This window comes from Tetrao urogallus, assembly GCF_951394365.1.
Source record: "Tetrao urogallus genome assembly, chromosome: 3".
NCBI classification, from domain to species: domain Eukaryota; kingdom Metazoa; phylum Chordata; class Aves; order Galliformes; family Phasianidae; genus Tetrao; species Tetrao urogallus.
In genome coordinates this window covers 36108349-36127479 of record NC_136815.1, presented here as the reverse complement: position 1 = coordinate 36127479, position 19131 = coordinate 36108349, and the positions used below count along the sequence as shown (strand labels likewise).

General features: G+C 39.3%; 1 protein-coding gene across 1 annotated transcript in view; it reads right to left on the bottom strand.

The window, feature by feature from the left end:
* Window positions 1-18571, bottom strand: part of TOX (thymocyte selection associated high mobility group box) — a gene marked incomplete at both ends in the record, with an annotated part of 217201 nt that extends 198630 nt beyond the window's left edge. The window contains one exon of the mRNA XM_079533422.1: window positions 18470-18571. Within this exon, the coding sequence (XP_079389548.1) occupies window positions 18470-18571 (102 nt within the window). The remainder of the gene's footprint in view (window positions 1-18469) is intronic.
* Between the last annotated feature and the right edge of the window lie 560 nt (window positions 18572-19131).

Sequence of the window (19131 nt, the reverse complement as noted above, 5' to 3'; positions counted from 1 at the left end):
TATGCAAATTTTGACAGTCAAAAATGCACACAGCACAGCTGAGATGCTATCATTCTTCTTCACAATCACTGCAGCCTCTAGCTAGATGCAGATTTTTCATGATAGACAGAAACATTTCCTACTGTATATCTCAAATTCACAGACTTCTATTTCAAAATGATTCCTCAAACACTTTGAAAGACACATTTAAACTACTGCAAACTAGAATAGTTGTTATATTCTTCAGTTAGCTGAGCCTGTCAATGTCAGATCATATTCAATATCTTTTTAAGTACAAAAAGCTATGTTTGCCTCTGGAATTGCATCCACTGATGAGTTCTAGGATGTGTTTCATTCTTGAATTGCACGCAGTAATAGGGCACCAAGAGGCTGTTTCCAAAATACGCCCAGGGCAGATGTATGCATGGGGCTGTACACAAAAACAGATTAGTGTGCCTACATCAACTGGAAGTACATTCACTATTTTGCAAAATCCCCATGTAATTTTACAGCAGAGTAAAAGTGGATTAAAGCCCATTTTAAAATTCTAACCAAAAAGTGATGTTTTTCCTGTCTTTGCATCATCACCCTTATACAGCCACATCGTAAACCAGATCTGCTCACTGATATGGAGGAAAACTTACCCTGAAACACTCTGAAACAACACTGTACACCCATTTTCAAAGTCAAGTTCTTTACATAGAGGCATCCTGAGAGAGCAAGGAAGCCCAGTGTTTCTGAAAGTCTAGAACATGAACATGTGAATGGAAATCTATGTGACTGTCCTACAACAAAAACAAGTTTCCTGACATTGTGGATTCCCTCAGCTACTGAAGTTTTCTTCTAGCTGTACAGTTTATCCTGCTTATCGAGTAAAAGACCTGCAGGGAATCTTGTAGGGAGCCCTATAGTGAGGCAATGTCAGTGGATTTGTGCATTTCTCTCTTATCCTAGTTTCACAGCCTGCCTGCACCTCTGTCTTCTTAATGAAATACCTTTTGGATTGATCTACTACACAGAGGAAAATAAAACAAATGAATTACTTCTTGAGGAAAGTGCTACTCAAATAAACCTCAACCACAATTTTGCAACTGCAAGAATGTGAAGTTGTTACAGTACTGGTTGATGTAGGTTTAATACTTCAGAATCTTTGCATTAGATGGCCTTTGGAATGTACATGTGCTTATAGGAAAAATAACACTCAATAGAAAATAAATTTAATGTTCTTGATTAGGTTTTTTTAGGGTCACTATGCATGAAAAGCAACAGCCCTGAAAATTAACCCCAGTTGTATCATTTCATTAATGCAATAAATGTGCAGCATATTTAAAACAAGAACACCTCTGTAAATCCTCACGTAATAGAAGGGGTTATCTAAGATGAGATTATATACCTGACATGAGGCAAAACCACAGTCCTTGAAGAAAGGAAAGTTCCCCTGGACATCAGTGGCATTTTTTCTATGGAGCGGACTACAAGGTGCAGCCTGCTATTGAAATTCTCTGATATCACAAAGCTCTAAAAGCCAAAGCAGTGATAAGGGCAGGAGAGCTGTTATATCTGTACCACAAAAAAGACAGATTCTAGAGACGTTATTACATTTAAATGTATTCTGATATTGCATTCTACTTTTCCATCTCAGCAGACACTGTTCCATCTGAACAAGATGGACATAACATACAGCACAGTATTTTATATTAAATGTAGTTGTAAGGGAAGAACAACAACCTTGGAATGACTCACACACAGGACCAATTCACAGGTTACACTGAGTATGAAAGGCAATTTCAGAGAGTGGTGGAAGAAAAGGAGTTTTATAACAGAGGTGATACAAACTAATTTAGAGATACAGATGCATACAGAACAGAGTACACAATGTTCTGTGCACACTTTTTCAAGGAAGGAAAGAATGTCTCCTTTTTCATATTTGGTGGTATCTGCAAAAAAAAAAAAAAAAAAAAAAAAAAAAGAAATCTAATTCTGTTCAGTACTGTAATAAAATCATTATAAATGCTGAAACATTAAATATTCAACACTAAAAAGACTGCAGCTTTCTACTTTTTCTACTTACTACTCAGCTGCACTGAATCTAAATACAAGATACTAAGAACAGGAGACTGCATTAAGAAGGGGTGGTGACAGACACTGGCAATCCTATATAAGTGGTGCATGTAGAACATAAGAAGATATTCAGAACTATATTTCAGCATATACCACAAAGCACCCAGAAGGTGAAGTTTCACTCGTGGCTGCCTTCCTTTTTAGGATAGCACGACAAAAAGAAAATATATGATTTGTTGAACTATTTCACAAACAGCTTGTCACATTTCTACATCCTGAATCATACATTTTCATGCATGAGAAAAAGAAAGCATAATGAACTTCACCTTTTAAAATCTAATGCAGCAAGCTTCTTTTAGCACTAGGATTGTGTAAAAATAACATTTTCTACAAATAACTGTACCATAAAAATTGATGCTTGTGAAATGTTATTACAATCTGAAATTTAAAACCACAAAAGCAAGAAAATTCTGAGTTAAACTGAAACTTCATCCTTAGCCCACCCAAAAGTGTTTAGACACAGAAGGGCTTGCCAAAGAGTAATAATCCTATATACAAAAATATGCTGCCATAACTAGAATTTTCAAACTAAGTATGGAATTCAAGCTACAATTCTGACTTTTTTCTTCCTTGCTTCCATGGGTACAAGTAGGTCCTCTCATTAGTCCAACACTGGCACAATCAACAATCTTAACGTGTTTAACTATTTCTGTGCAGCAGGATTCTTAACTTCTCTGTGCAGTCAACTGCATGATTTGTAAAGGCAGTGAAAAAACAACACACTAGATAGAAAAATTCTCTGCGCAGTGGCCCTAAAGAGCTCACATAAATGAGCAGCCTACTGCTTGTACTCAAATCCAAACATTTTTGTTTGTTTGTTTGTTTTTTTAAGAGCAACAGGCATAAAGCATTGAATCACTAGAAAAAGGATGAAGTAAGATGCTGTTGAGTGGTCTAATCAGAGGTAGGGTGAATGGGACATAAAATGGTACAGCATCTCCTAGGGTTTCTCTGGACCTCTTTCACAATTAAACTTTTGTTGAGTGATTCCTGCCTGTTGCCTGAGAGCTTTCACAGAAGGATTTCCTGATATTTTTGGAGTCTACCTTCTTAAAAGACACACCCTGGCAGGACATGGCAAATCAGCTGATGAAGAGGCAGCCTCTGCTGTAGGCTGTCATGACTTCTAATGGATACAAGAGGAAAGTAGCAGGTGAAGGCACTGATGGAATAACAAGCTCAAAATTTTATGGACTGAAGAAAAAAGATTCCTCTTTCAAACCTCAGAGAAGCCTTTGCAGCTCTGAGATGGTTCTTTGAGGTAGCAAGCATTGCCTGGAGTCATGCAAGTCCACCAAAAAAGCAACATAATTCTCCATAAAGAGTCATGTAAATGGTTCCTTTCTTGGAACTTTTAAAAACATCCAATACTACTTCTGTTGATCAGTCCTCATTCTAACAGCTGTGCTGCCATGAAAATCTGGAATTGGCTATTTTGTTTAAAGAGGTACATTGTCAGTCTAGGCCTCTGAACCACAGACTTCTCAATTACTCCAAAAAACTGAGGTCAAAAGTTTATTTTATCCACTGACAGGAAAGCAAACCTGGGATCCTCCAGTTGTGTCCCTTCTCACCTAGCCAGCTGGTCAGCTTTCCCTTGAAGATAGCTTAAATGTCCAAGGAGGTGGAAATGATGTCCAGCTTTGGCAAAGACCAGTCAGAAAATCTGCCCTCTGTGGTATATCAGAGCTCTGAGTTTCTAGCTTCCTCTGCCTGAGAACATATTCCAGGCTTTCTTCTGCTGTAGCAAAATCCCTAATTACCAGACAACAGGTAAGAACGTTATAGATCTGTCTTTCCAAATCTCAGCAGCTGTTCACTAGAGAGGGAGAAAGGAGTCTTCTGGCAAAAAGGAGACTAATGTTCAGCAATGGTAAAATGCAAACAAATGGTCAAACCCATGCTGAGAGCCCACCATTCCAGTTCTTTTCTTAAACGAGTTCCCTAGATGCTCCATGCCCCATTGCTTTCCTCTCCCACTTTCAACTGGACAATAGCCCAGCTATGAACTGGGATGGAAAGCAATGCTCTTTCACTCCAAGTTACTTCCTTTAAATGAGGAAACGTGCATTATACTTCTGTGATTTTCAACTTTGTATGATGCTATTACAAACTCAGAAATAAGAAAACAGGGAGGCTCTGAAAAGTGAATGGCAGAAAATTAACATCCAGATCTGGTACATCAATGTACCCATTGCTTTGAATATGCCTAATGCTCTAAGAAAAGCAGTGAGTTTCCAACATCTCTAGAAACCCAAACAACCACGTAGGAAGCAGCAGGTGAAAGGCTGCCTATTTTGTAATTAACTTGTTTTTTAAAAGTCTGCAATCTTCTCCTCCAATGAAAAATTTCTAAACTAAAAGCTTTAACTATTTTATTCTGCAGTGAATGCTAACGTTCATATTTTGAATATCTGAAAAAAGTGAATAAAACCAAAGCCAAGCTAAAGCATGCTTCTTTAGCATTTCCACTGTAATATTCTGTTTGAGTGAGTCCTTTGGACTCAAAGCATTCTTAAAAGGGCAAAGGATTCAGCTGTATAATAATTTTTTCCATTTCAAACGTATATTTTTCTCTGAGCTTTCATTATTATATACACAGAAAACTCCCTCATAGCTCCAAAGACAAATATTAGAGGACAAAGTTGCCAGCTTTTGTATACTAAATCCTCTGGTTTTACTAGAACTAAATTAATTTATACAAACTAGAGAGTTTAATATGAGCATACATTTAACAGATGCTACTTTATACATTTTTATGTGCAGAGTATCTACATAAGATACAGAAGGTACATATGACAGAGTTTCCCTTATTTCACAGTTATTGGTTCAACGATGGTACATATTAATTCTGGTTACAGTACTTGCATTTGGAGTTTAACTGGCATTTCTGTCTTTAAGGAAAACTCAACCAGATCTATTATCTGCTGTACATCTTTGAAATTCAGTAGAAGAGACACTGAGATAGGAAAACATCTTTTACTTTAGCTTTTGTTCAAAGGTAGATTGAAGAAATTACTAAGTCTTTAACATACATTTGGGTTCCTCAGCAAAATGCAGGTACCATGACAAAATACATGACAATACATTATTTTGCTGGACCCCAACTCTTGAAACATTCCTCATGGCAGCCTGTATCAAGGTATCCTCAACAGAAAGTTGCGGTTAAAAGAGAGCTCAGAATTTTCCTAGCCACAGCAAGACTTGACTCTCCCCTTACTGTGGAAAAATTCTCCCTTTTGCTAATAGAGTTAACTCTGCAGCAGGGAAATCTGTGCAGCAATGCTGAAGAGACTAAACACTAGAGACACAATAGCAATGTCATGGATATGATCCAGTGAATTAGTAACATACAAAAAAGTTATGTTTGAAAGAATATTATTTGGGTTACAGAGTCAAGAGGCCAAAATCTGGAAAATGCCAGATTTAAGGCTCACTTACCTGCCATTTGTAACTGCATGTATAATAAAGTTGCAATGGCATGATCACTTATTCTACATCCACTGTGATATTCCATCAATTCCTGCCTATGACCGTGTCCAAAAACACAAAATCTAGATGCCTTTAATCTGGCATTTTCAGCATTAGAGTATTTGACTTCATAACCTAACAAAGTCCTGAACAAGTCAAGTTCTTATGACAGCAATGTTGTAATCTTCTCAACATTGCAAGAGATACTATATTGATTTACAAAAATGGCCCTGGCATTAATCCAAAATTACAATTTCAGGGTCCACTCTCATTGTTATTAAAACCTTGGTCACACACTGAACCTAACTTTACCACGCTGCACAAACTGAGTACTGTCTTTCCTTGACAATGAAAAAAAAATGTAAACATTACTCAATTCTTTTAGATTTTCATTTCCAGTTATTACTAGGTTTGGGAGCCTTGTGGATCTGGTGGCTGTGATAGAAGTCTCCGAAAACCAGGAAGAATTTTTGAAATTCTCTTAGAAGAACTGAAAAATCCAGGGTCTGGAACTTGCACAGATGTAAACCATCTAAACACACTTGGGTGTCCAAAAGCCATGACTCTCATTGATGGATGCAGTTTCTCACGGGACTGGAATTTGAATGTGTACTGTACTGTATGTATGTACTTTTCTGGAGAAGAGGAGGCTCATGGGAGACCTCATTGCACTCCACAACTTCCTGAAGGAAGGCTATGAAGAGGAGGGATTTGGCCTCTTCTCCCAGGCAACAAACAGGACCCGAGGAAATGGCCAGAAGCTGTACCAGAGGAGGTTTAGGTTAGACATAAGGAAGAACCATTTCTCTCAGAGAGTGGTCAGGCACTGGAATGGCTGCCCAGGGAGGTGGTGGAGTCGCCGTCCCTGGCAGTGCTCAAGAGGTGTCTGGATGAGGAGCTGTGAGATATGGTTTAGTGCCTGTGGTAGCAATGGTAATGGGAGGACGGTTGGATTAGATCATCTTACAGGTCGTTTCCAACCTTATGATTCTATGATTCTATGAGGGAATCTTACTTTCACGTCGCTATTGTTGCCATTTTCCATTTCCCTCTATTTTCTACTTTTAATTGCTGAAAATTCCTGGAATCTTGGATCCTGGAACAGAGCCACCCAGCCATCGATGTCAGTAATCAAATCAGAAGGGGTTTGCTTCATTAGAAATAAAGTCTTGTTGCTTTTCTTCTTAAGATATTCATAGTTTTTAAATACTCCCAGAGGTTTACTGACATTCAAGACAGAAATGGATAAGATACATGTTAGTCAAATGTGGAAGTTAACAAGCTCCCTAAAGTTAAACAGCAAGTTGTTAGACAAGGCTATGTGTCTTGGTGCTGTATCCTTAAGACTCAACAAGTGGTTGACATCCACCATTCCCACACTTTACACAAATATGCCCTGAAACAGCGATTTGACTCTACACAAAGGGTAAAAAGGCAGAAGGCAGTCAATTTTCTTTTCATCCAGGAACACTGACAAACTAGGAAAAAAATCCTTTTTGACTAAGTAACAATTCCTTCCCAGGGGTCCTCCTGGAAAAATGCATCATCCCCCTTTAGATTTCAATGTCTCTGTATAGGCACAAAACCCAAACTCAGCTAAAAGCTCCCCACAATTGCATTGTAGCTACGCTTTCAGTTGCTGATGCCTTATAATCTTTGAAAAAATACAGTCAGTGTTGTGGCTTCCAATGTAAAATGAAACCTCGTATTTAATTTAAGACATCAAAATATAATACCTATTTGTAATAATGAATTACTGCTTTGTCATTTTCACCTGCAATCTGCTTTGCTATGGAAAATGTTGAAGTGTATTTATCAGCGCCATTCTGCAGTAATGTATCATTTACTGCTCTTAAGAAGAAAAAAGTGAAAACTTGCATTGCAGATGGCATCAAAACTCTGTTTTATCATTAGACTCACAACTGAGGTCTCTTCCAGCCTAGGTAAATCTCCCACTAAAGTAACAGTTTTGCCCAAACAAAGAGTGTGGATTGAATCCAGCATGAATGAGAAAGCCTGCTATCTCCCACATGTAGGAAGAACAACCTCCCACCCCCTCGCATCTCCACAGTTTCCCCAAGTCTTTTATAAAGGGAAGATTGCCTCAGTAAATTTTTCCACTTGCTTTACTTTTTTTGTTCAAAGTACGCTTGGGAAAAAAAAAAATGTAAATAGATAAATACACTTCTGCTAGTAAATGCCAGAAGAGAAATACATTCTAACAATCTTTGGCCAACTTAGACTTGAAATGAATTTACATCATCAAAATACCTTTTACATGTGTTATTCTGTAAATGTATTGCACTCATTTTTCCTCTGAAATTGACAGGAATATTTTGCTTTCCAGTCCATTTTTCACTAGAATGCATTTTTTCTTTCTCTTTGGAAAATATATCAATTGTTTATTGGGAAAAAAAAAAAAAAAAAAAAAAAAAAAAAGTATTTTGGTATGACTGACCTGTAGAGATATGGAGCTAAGGAGAGTCAGTGAATCCACTCACTCTGATATGCACACATGATATGCAATTAAAATCTCCATTCACATTCCTACGGGGTTGTCAATCAAGAGAAAAGCCTTTTTGACAACATCCAGCGAAGCGTACCAACTAACTGCTGAACAGGAACTTAAACAGTAACAGCTTTTGTTACTACCAAGAACGGATTTTACCAAGATTGGGTTCAGTTTCTAAAGAAATCATTATGTTAAAATTTGGGGGGCTTTTCATTAAAAATTAAAATGTATCACACAGCTATTGTGCGTGAAGCTATCGCATTATGTAATACATGAGGGTTATCAGATATTTGTGAAAAAAAGAAACCTAACCCCGCCCGGTTGTAGGAAAGAAATTAACCTTTCATATTTAGAACAATGAATGATGATTACAACCCAGTTTACAGGGAGAACATTTTTCCAATTGCATTTTGTCTGTTTGGTAGTTGCCACAGATGTCTTTTACAACACTCTAAGCTGTCCAGCCACAGAACTCACACAGCACAATGCCTGCTACCAGAAATGATGCTGTGAAAAATTTATTACTGACGTACTGGAAAATTATGTGGATCAATCCTAAAGACTTGCAACTCTGAAAATATCCTAATTTATGGTAATAGAGAAAGGTGTATATAAAAAAAAGCTTTGATAAACGTCAGAAAGGATAGTGGTTACTTTATAATACCTAGCTTGATAATGAACAACCCATAATAGCATTATCGTACTTTAAAATCACATCTGTAAAGGTAAAACCTGTGAAAGTAAAGAAATCATTATCAATCTTCTGTTTGTGTTTCAAGTACTGAACTCAAACTACAATTTCCAAATGTGTTAATATTATTAGAAACTGAAATATTTGCTCTTCCTCATCATGCTTTGTAACTGAAGAGAAAGCAGATGCATCCTGACTATTAACAGTCATGACAAATTGCCTTACTAATGAATGTTACACACTGAAAGTGCCATAACTGATTAAACTACAGTTTCCCACTATCAAATAGAGGGAGACTTGGGAACTCCAGCAGTGGACAACTCTGATATTCTGCCAACGAGCCTTCAGGGCACAGCGCAGTATTTAGAAAAACACACTGTAAATTCCATATGAATATATTCTAAAGGACTATGTGTATACAACAGGTTTTAAAGAACATTAGATGAAACAGCTTAGGTTTGTAACTGATGAGCCATGCAAAATGGATGTGTTTTAACAATTCTAGTATCATTACAAGGCTGCGTTGAAGAATATTCCTGTTGGGTTCCTCTAACCCTCACCCCCACCTCCCCAAACATTGCTTGTGCTTTGCTTTCACATAAAATCTTTCTTTTGTCAGTCTCTTTGTTGGTGCAAAATTGGCAGCAGTTCAAATTCAAAGTACTCCTATTCATTTACTGACCATTAAACCAATGTCATTCTAGTTCACATCAGCCAGAGAGCTAAGCTCTAAAAAACATAAAAGGCTTGCTTCACCACTGACGAATAATGTGTACATTTTTACAGAGCTTAAACCTTAATGCTTTGCCTGAAACTAACAATACACTATATCTTATCATTCCTTTTTCACAAGCAGGCAGCTGCTGAAACGCTTGCCACTTCAAAATATCAATTGCTTGCCAGAGTTGTCCTCAACACACCCTGTCAAACTCATGTATATTGTGCAATGAAAATGGTGCAGGACTGAAAGCTAGAAATTGTGTCAAATTCTGCTGTAAGGGTATGATGTGCAAGGAACAACGTATGACAACCGCAGAGACTACAAACAATAGCGATGGAGCCAGTCACCACATATATCACAACTATGCCTGTACTTATTTTATTACATGTATTATATATTTAAAGCATGACAAATGTGTCATCAAAGCTATGTGCTACACATCATAGAAACCCTTCAGCTAGTTAAGCTTTTTCATTTCTCTTGATGGAACTGCAGTGTTATTTTTCTGCCCTCTGAACGTTTGTTTGTAAATCACACAGCACACACACACACAAAAAAACAAAAACATAAGGTTTTCAAAATGAGTAACAGAAAACAGAAGACAATACTACCAGATGAGAAAATGAGATTTTGTACAATTAGCACTTTTGCTTTTCTCTAAGGACACATAGTCAGGCTACCTTAAAGAATATCTGTGGCTATGCAAGACAAATTCAATATCACTGTGCCCATAAATTACAGTATACCTAATTTTAATGCAGATAAGTGCTGGCCTATTGATTTGCATGTTTCCCTGGCAAAATGGAAATCCCATGTGAATATGTTCTTTGTCTGTAGAAAATGCATTTTAAAAAACCTTTATGAATACAGCAATCTATGCTAAAAAGGAAAACATAAGTCACTAATACAAAATTCTGCATGAAACCTAAAGGAAGTAGTGCATATATAAGTACACATGTGTCCATGTATCTCTCTGTGTGCATGCATATATGTGTCTTACACAACTTCATAGAATTTTAGCATATAATTAGAATTCCTACAATGTGTCTTCATTAATGAAAATTCAGCCTCTATATTCTTAAATTAGCTGAGAAAAAGAAGTGCAAATTGCCAAACTAAGTAAAAAAGTAAGTTAATTACAAAGTGATCATGGAATTTAAATAATATTCCACGATAAAATTAAATTAAAAGAACAACGCATAGCTGAAAAAAAAAAAAAAGACGATTAAAAGGAAAGATTTGTACAATTGTTCACAGCAGAATGATGCAGGTTGCAAAATCTGAACACACAAGAATCCATGAGAGTCATTAACTGATACAACCCTAACCAAAATGAACAGATACGCTATTAAAGTGTTAATAAATATTTTGGAAAGAGAATAGGTGTTTTAGGTGCTTGGGGTTGCTGACCTTTGCTGTGTTTATTAGTGGGACAATGATGCATTATTAACACACAGCAGCTGTACCTGAACTGCTGCCATGAACATAATAGCCTTTTATAGCCATCAGGGGAGTGAGATAGGAGGCCTTTATTAACCACTAGACATGATTAGCACATTATGTGAACTTTAGTAGGCAAATTATCTCTTATTGAAATATAATGTTGGTTATCACTAATTGTAAACATGATTTGAAAAACTTCTTGATGCAAAACTAAGATTTTTATTACCTTTTGGAATATTACTAGTTAGGCCACTAGAAAAAACAAAAGTTCTTTTCCTTTGTTCAATCTGAAAAAAAGAACTATGCCTCAAGAAAACTAATTGTATTGTGATAAACCACAGAACTGAATGACTTCCGCATCATCAATGCTATTGGTCAGAACTATAACCAAACATAAGGAGACACTTCCAACATCATTAAGAAAGCGGCTAGTGAAGAAAAAGACTTGCCTTATATTTTTCAATAAAGATTACAAGCAGTTCTTAAAAAAACATTTGCTAATACATTTTCAAGGGTTAACTTGAAAAAAATAACACAATGATTTACTTCAAAAAGCTTAATTTTGGGAAAGATTATTCCATTAGCCTTCACAACTGAATGCAGCACTGAGAGTCCATTATGAGCAGTCTTTTATGCCCTAGCAGAAAGTCATTAACATAAAATAAATCATTAGCTTTGATATTAAGCCTCTTCTATCTGCAGGTTTCTATGACTAATTTTCACAACTGTGTCTGCCAAAAGATAAATTATACTTTTTTTGAAATGTTATCTTCTCTTTCCACTATTGTATTTCTTCTTACTGCTTATTATAATTTCAAGTTGATGCAAACATGATGCGTGTATAAGAAACAAATGTGCTCTCTTATTCACGAACACAAACTTTTGCACTTTCAGCAACTGCAACTGAAGTATGACTTCAGAGCCAGCCTCTTGTAAAGCAGGGTAGAAATTACTGATTCCTTCTTCAAGGTGAGCAGCAAAACATAAATGCACAGGTCTACATACATGTTGAGTTACAGTGATACAATAGGAATTTACATGTATCTGTAATCTTTTTACTTTTCTAGATCAATCATTTGCCTCACACTGCACACATCATACTTCCCTTACTGACACGCTTTCTGAAGTACAGGCCATCACTTTCTTGTTTCAGAGTTCTGATTTCTTCTTGCATACAGAGTAAGGAACTGGAGTTCACTGTAGAGTTGCTTAATGTAACACAAATATACCAGCTACAGTAGCTTCTATTTAACCTTTTGGACCATATAATTATCAACAATAGCAGGAGACAGAAGTACCACCACAGAGTCTTATTTTCCATGCCAGCAGTAACTTTGAAAAAGCCACTCGTGCCACTTTTGGCTAGTAAAGGGAGGCTTAACAATCAAGAATGCAAACGTTAAAAGATTCAGATATTTCCTCTAACCTGGATTTGTCAGATGATCATGTAATTCAAGAATGTTTTGTAACTTAGAAAGCAGTGTGTTTCTTGGGAGGAAACTATACCAAAAGGGTATGTGGCAAATCTGATAGAAGCACAGCAATAAATACTAAATGAACAGTTCAGAAACAGTGTCAGCATATGTGCAATTGAAAGATAAGATATAAATATTAGTAGAGCCGTATGAAATTCAAATGCTAAAAATACTACTTATTGCAAACAGAAGAAGCAGAAGAAAACCACAGACATTATAAATGTCAGTTACATCAAGATCTCTGCTGAAAAACACTTTTAACTTTGAAGATCCAAGTCAAGAGCTAAACGTTTTATTCAGTGCCCTAACTCATTAACCCACAACTGATCACAACTGATGAACATGAAATGTGGATAGGATATTCCAGTGGAAGGGGAGGTGAAATTTCCTTCTGTGCACTTGCTGCTGTGGCAGTGCAATGTCTGATGCTGCCGCTAACGGTATGCAATCCGTGCCTAACCATAGAATAATGAACTGTTCCTATTTTCCAACTGAACGCTGTAGGGAGAAATGTTATGACCAAGAAAATCTCATTCAGATTAATGTGAATTCCATGTCTTAAAGTATTTTGGAAGCGCTGCTATAATAAATGGTTGTTTGGCACTCCCATTAAAAGCCATGTTTTCGAGCAGTTTATAACTCAGCACTTTTAATAAGAAATTACTCTTTGGGCAGAAAATCTGCAACTAGTCATATAACAAAACATTGCCACCACAACGCTTTAGTTTGGTGAGGCAATATTTTAAACTTTGCATTTTAGCGTACGCAGCCCATGCAAAGCATCCACAGAGCATGTGTTCACTTCACAAAAATAAACAGAGCTGCCACTAATTGCCACTGCTGCTGATTCCAGCAGCCAAGGTCTGAACGGATACAAGGACTCCCTCTCACCATGAGAAGCAGTGCTTTCAGGTCACTCTTGAGCTGCGCCGAGAGAGCAGTTAAAGGAAGCTTTTTGCTTCTGCTGTCTAAGCTATGTCACATCTGCCATCAGTAAAGGATTTAAATATCCAAGAATTCTGATCTAAATCCTACCATGATTAGGACGTTTCTCTGCTCACTACAAAATCATGTTTTAAATAGTCCATTTTCTGATGCTCCTGTGCAGTGCTAATAAGATGAGAAAGTCCTGCTAAAATGAGAATCTGAGAGCAAGAGAGTACTGATAAAGTGCAATAATCCCCAGCAGGCAGTGAATTCAACAGGAGTTGAGATCGCCCAGTCTTCCACAATATCAACTCCGTAAGTCCTTAAATGAACACAGCTCCAGCTGCTCTTTGGTTTCACCTCAGCACCAATACATACAATGTAGTGTTGTACAAATTCAGCATTCTTGATAGCTTACAGCTTTCATTTGTTTCAGCAGACCTCATGTTAGGCTGTCTGAGGGTAGTCCACTAGAGATGGAACACCTCATCCTGGTAAGAGAATTAAACATAATTTCTCTCAAAGCAGTAAAGTATGGCAGAAAGAAAAACATATAAGAATGGCCATGAAAGCTTTGGTTTATAAAACATCTCAGTGAAATATTTCTCAAAAGCATGTGCATGAATTATTTTCTGTATTCTGTAAGCCTCTAACTCTGACACAACTCTCTAAGGTCTCATAGTCTATGGAAGGAAAGTCCATTTCATGTCTGTGTGATATTTTTGGAGACTAGCTAAAACACTTGAAACTCAACAGTCAGTTCTAATGTACTTGTTTAATCTTTTAAGTAGCACAAAAAAATTTCAAGTACGATTCTAATGCATTAGGGGACAAAGTAATCATCCAAGGAAAAAAGATGCCCACAATATATAAACGGTGATCGGTGAGATGAGCATAATCTAACATTCTGTCAAAACACAAACATTTCAGCTTCAGAGCAATGACTCTAAAGAATTCTGAATCTCAGATACAAACAGGACAGTATCAAGCCACTGGAAATAATGGACACTTTGTAAACAGCCGCAGAACATTTTAAAAAGGGTAGCCTCCATGGTAGAATTAAGTTTACACAATAAATTATGATAAATGCTGTATATAAATTATATACAGCACTTTTGGTCCATAGAATTCTGATTGCTAGCAGGATTGTTACTGCTTCCAAAGTACTGCATTCACTTTATCCACTTTTATCCAATGTCACTCTGCTTTTTTCATTTGAAAAGGTTTTGCTTTCCACTCTCTCTTTTTTTTTTTCTTTTCATCTTTATTCCCCTTTTTAAAAACATCTACAGACTATCACTCTACCTCTGCTGTCTGGCTGCATTTTTCCACTGCACTGACAAGTACCAGTGGATACAAGAAAGATGAGTTGTAGGCTCCTTTATTTTGAACCAGGTAGCAAATCACACAAGAATCTAGTGCATAATTCTGCAAGGCTAACCATTGGGAGCAGTAAAGACCATTATTTTCTCCCTGCAGTTGGCAGGGGTCAGCATCCCTGTCATTAACTGTGTCAAATTATAATTATGTAACTGCACTTTATGTGAGCAGATATCTGAAAACACCGTAAAGTTGCAAGTATGAAAATGTACCGATCCTTCTTACAGCACTGACTGACGCAGGCTTTAGAGGGGAAACTTCAGTATGGAAAGCCACAAGAATGTTATTTATTGCTCCCTACGTAAACGTTTAAACTTATTGTTTGACTTCTTCAAGTACCTTGAAATCTCTGACCATATTCTACTGTTGCATTAATAAATTCTGATTAGCAAAGTCATTTCTTCTTGTAACATGCAACTCAATTAGGGAATCTGATGTTTCCTAAAATAAACTTCCACCCAGCAGACTACTCCTATTAGCTGGTGAATGTCTGAAATGCAATTATGCTTCAAGTTTCAAGAGGCAAACAGTACAACCCCAGCTCTAAATCTGTCCGTCCAGCATAAGAGCTCCACTATGTTATTTCAAAGGCTGACCTATATACTCCAGCATACCGTCCATTCTGTCTGTTTGTATAAGAGATACCTCACACAGTTGTCATAACCAACATTGTTTGCATTGTTCTTTTACTTTTCTCTCTCCATGGGTTCTGCGAGGCAGACAAGGAAAAGCCTGCATGACAATATATGCAGAGCATAATGAGCTTTCACAGCAGATAGAGAAATATTAGACTAAGATGCTTAGAGTGTTATTTTAGGTTTATGAAATAAAGATCTAAGCAGCCTTCTGAAACAAAGCCTGCCAACTGAAAATTGTAAGATAAGACGCGAGTGTTTGAATCTACGCTGCTGCATTTTCCTTTGCCTACAGAAAACACGCGCTGTCAGTATCATCAATGCAAGTGCCTGGGTACTCACTCATATGATTTGCCCAACCATTTGGTCAGGAAAAGGGTACTAGAAAACTGAAAAGTTTAAGTATTTGTGGAATACTTTGCAAATAACCAGCAGCTCCAGCAGATTTAAAATGTAAGGAATCAAAGTCTTCTCTGTTTGCCAAAAATAAAAAACAAACCACCATCTCAGGGGGCAAACAAGGGCCAAGGCTGGCAGCAAGCGCCCAAAGCAAGTTTTTACTGACTTCACAGGAAGCAAGAACCAGTCCCAGCTGAGTTTCATAATGTTTAGTCAGAGATAAGCAGCTGATGAAGACCACCACTCCAGTTCCAAACACGGACCGATCCCACTGCAGCACCCACTTCCTACACCAGGAGAGATCGGCTGCAAGCAGCCAGCCCACCTTACCTGGGGGATATCCTGCAGACCTCCCCTCCAGTTCCCCAAACACACACAGCAGGAGGATGAGTGACAGAGCAATACTGGAACGTGACTGCATGTTTGGAACAAGTCAGATAAGTTTTCGCAGCAATGTTAATCATGCTGGGTGAAGGGAGAGAATGAAGGAGTGAAAAATGAAATGTTCAGTAAATGTACGCCTCCAAGGGGCCTAAGCAAGCTTCCTTTGCCCGTTTAATATAATCAGTGGTCAGGGGCAAAGACATCTGAAAAAGACATTCATCCTGTACTCAGTACCTTATAGGAAACATTCCTGCTAAGTCTTCCAAGCAGAAAACATATGTCTTATGACTGTGCACTTTTAAGCACATTATCAGTTCAGGCAAAGTGAAATAGAAGAGTTGCAACTTGTCTCCAGAATGAGTGTCTCATTTGCATTTAAAAAGAACAGTTTGCTCCCTCATACATGGCATGACTTAAAAGAAGCTTTAACCAGCCAGTAAAGACATTCCGAAAAACTACTTTCTAAATTAATTTATTCGATTTGCAGTGCAACCCACCAAAAATGATTTAAGGAACTTAATTGGAAAATGATTTAATATATTAAAGTAATTCCTGATTTTCCAAAGCATTTAACTTTTAAATTAAATCTGGCCCGCTATCTCAAGAATGATGAGTGAAATGTGTATTCAAGTCATTACCTTCTTTTTGAAGCCTTAAATCACTGATAGGTTTAATAACGTTTGTCCAGTTTCACTGCCAAATGGGTCTTCAGACACTTTGGTACTTATGCCATTAATTTTAGCCTGGGCTTCTTACATGGCAACACTTTATGATTACAAGGTACAAAAACAGACAATAGAGGAAATAATGCCAAGTCGCAGATCAAGGGTAGCAGCCTAACACTATTCTGTGCACTTGAACAAAAAATTAATACCCGCACACATGCTTATATGCATCTGGGCTCCTCCTGCTGAGCAAAGTTCGCTCCTCACACCAACTTCCGATCTATGGGGCAGGGGACGGAGACTGCCAAACACTGCTACTGAACGCTGCTAACAGCCACACCTCTGGGATCTTCCGAAATATCCTCAGGCACCCACCACAAAGGGCCAGATTTATCCCTGAATTCTATAACTCCATTGAGTGTATGTGAAATGCACCCAGGCTGAATTTGGTCCTTCCTGTTGCGATTGGTAGATGAGACCATGTGGGAAATCTTTCCTGAAAACTGAGAGGGTTTCACCCCGCCGCCGCTGCCCCTGCGTTTTAACACCGGTATCTCCTATTTCGTCTTTTATCTCCGAATCTGGGCAGCTGCCGGCAGGGAAAGAGACGACTCCCAACACCTTCCCAACACGTGAGCCCAGCGTGACAACGGGCAGCGCTGAGCGGAGCTGCCCGGCGGGGTCCGACCCCGAGGATGCGCTCCGGTACCCCGCTGCACCCGAGGTCTCCCCGTCCCGCACCCGTGTTGCTGTGCTCCGCGTAGATTTGATGCGAGAACACTCGTCTCTAAGCACACCTTGAGGGATAGCGAGCGCTGCAGGAGCGCTCCTGCACCTCCTGAGGATTTCCTACGGGCAGTGCTTCATTCGTGAGCAAAGCCCACTCCGTAAGAACGGAGAAAGTGCAGCTCATCCATGCAGCCACAGCGGCAGCACCGATGCTCTCTCCCCCAGCCCCCTGCTCGTGAGCTAAAGTATAGCGAAGTGCTCCGGGATGGCAGCACCGTAGTCCCTCATCTCGGCCTGGCCTGGACTCTGCGGTGCCCCCCTCGGGGTGCGAGGGCTGACACCGGGCTCCGGCGGACACGGACCCTTACGACAAGTTGCTGAAGAACTGGCTGAGCAGCGGCACAGTGGGACAAAGTGAGCCTTTGCTCTGGACTGACTTGTCACCCTGTTTTACTGCGTGTGTACACTCTGTGTGTGCGCATGTATATATATACATACAGACATATCGGTATACATGTGTATATGTGTCTGTATATGTGCACACACACATGTCACGGACACGCACACACAGGCGCGTTCCCGGCACGGCCAAGCACGGCTCTGACACATCAACTGCGGGGTTCGCGGTGGGGCAGAGAGTTGCTCAGCTAACACGATCCCCATTCATAGCAGCCCTGGAGATCCAAGTCCTCCGCACCGACACCGCGTTGTTCCTCACCGACGGAACACGCCACGGAAAATACCCCCCCGCCCTCCGCCCCTCGCCCGGCCGCCCGCCCCCAAAGCGCTCCGGCTCTGAATTCGGGGTGCCCCGGCCCCGCGACCGCTGCCCGCCCGGGACTCCCGCAGCGCGGCTCAGTGCCCGCTCCGGCACCGCGACCGCAGCACAACCGACAGCGCGGAGAAAACCCCTCGGACGAGACAAAACGCGAGTCACCTTGTTGCAATAGTAGGGGTCCAGGCAAGGGGAAGGTCCCAAACAAGGCGTATCAGGAGCGGCCGCAGGCTGAGGAGGTGGTGAATAAAATCTTACGTCCATTTCACTCAAACATCAAGCAAACTCCTCTCCTTGTCTTTGGGCTGTTAACGTTGTTGGTGCAAAAAGGGGTGCGTGTGCGTGTGTGCGCGCGAGGGGAGGGGGGTGCACACAACAGGGCTGAGAAGAATGAAAAAAAAGAAAAAAAAAGAAAAAAAAAAGAGGTGCCTGACTTCGGCAGTCAAAGAAACACCTTCCCTGCCTCACATCCGTTTGTGGTTTCTAAAGAGAGAAAAAAAAAAAAAAAAAAAAAAAAAAAAAAAATCTCTTCCAAAAAAGCACCGGTTTGCAGATGTCTGCGAGAGAAGCAACAAACCCTCCTTCCTCCCGGCAGGGCAGGTAACTTCAGCACTTATTGTTCCCCGCGCACCGGCGCCGGGGCGCTCGCTCCGTGCGTGCCGCGCTTTATGGGAGCCTCGGAGTTGCCTCGCGTCTCCCTCCCTCCCTCCCTCTCGCTCGCTCGTTCTCTCGCTCGCTCTGTTCTTTGCCCCTTCCTTCTTTCTTTCTTTCTTTCTTTTTTTTTTTTTTTTTTTTTTAATTTGTTGTTATCTGTTTGTTTGTTT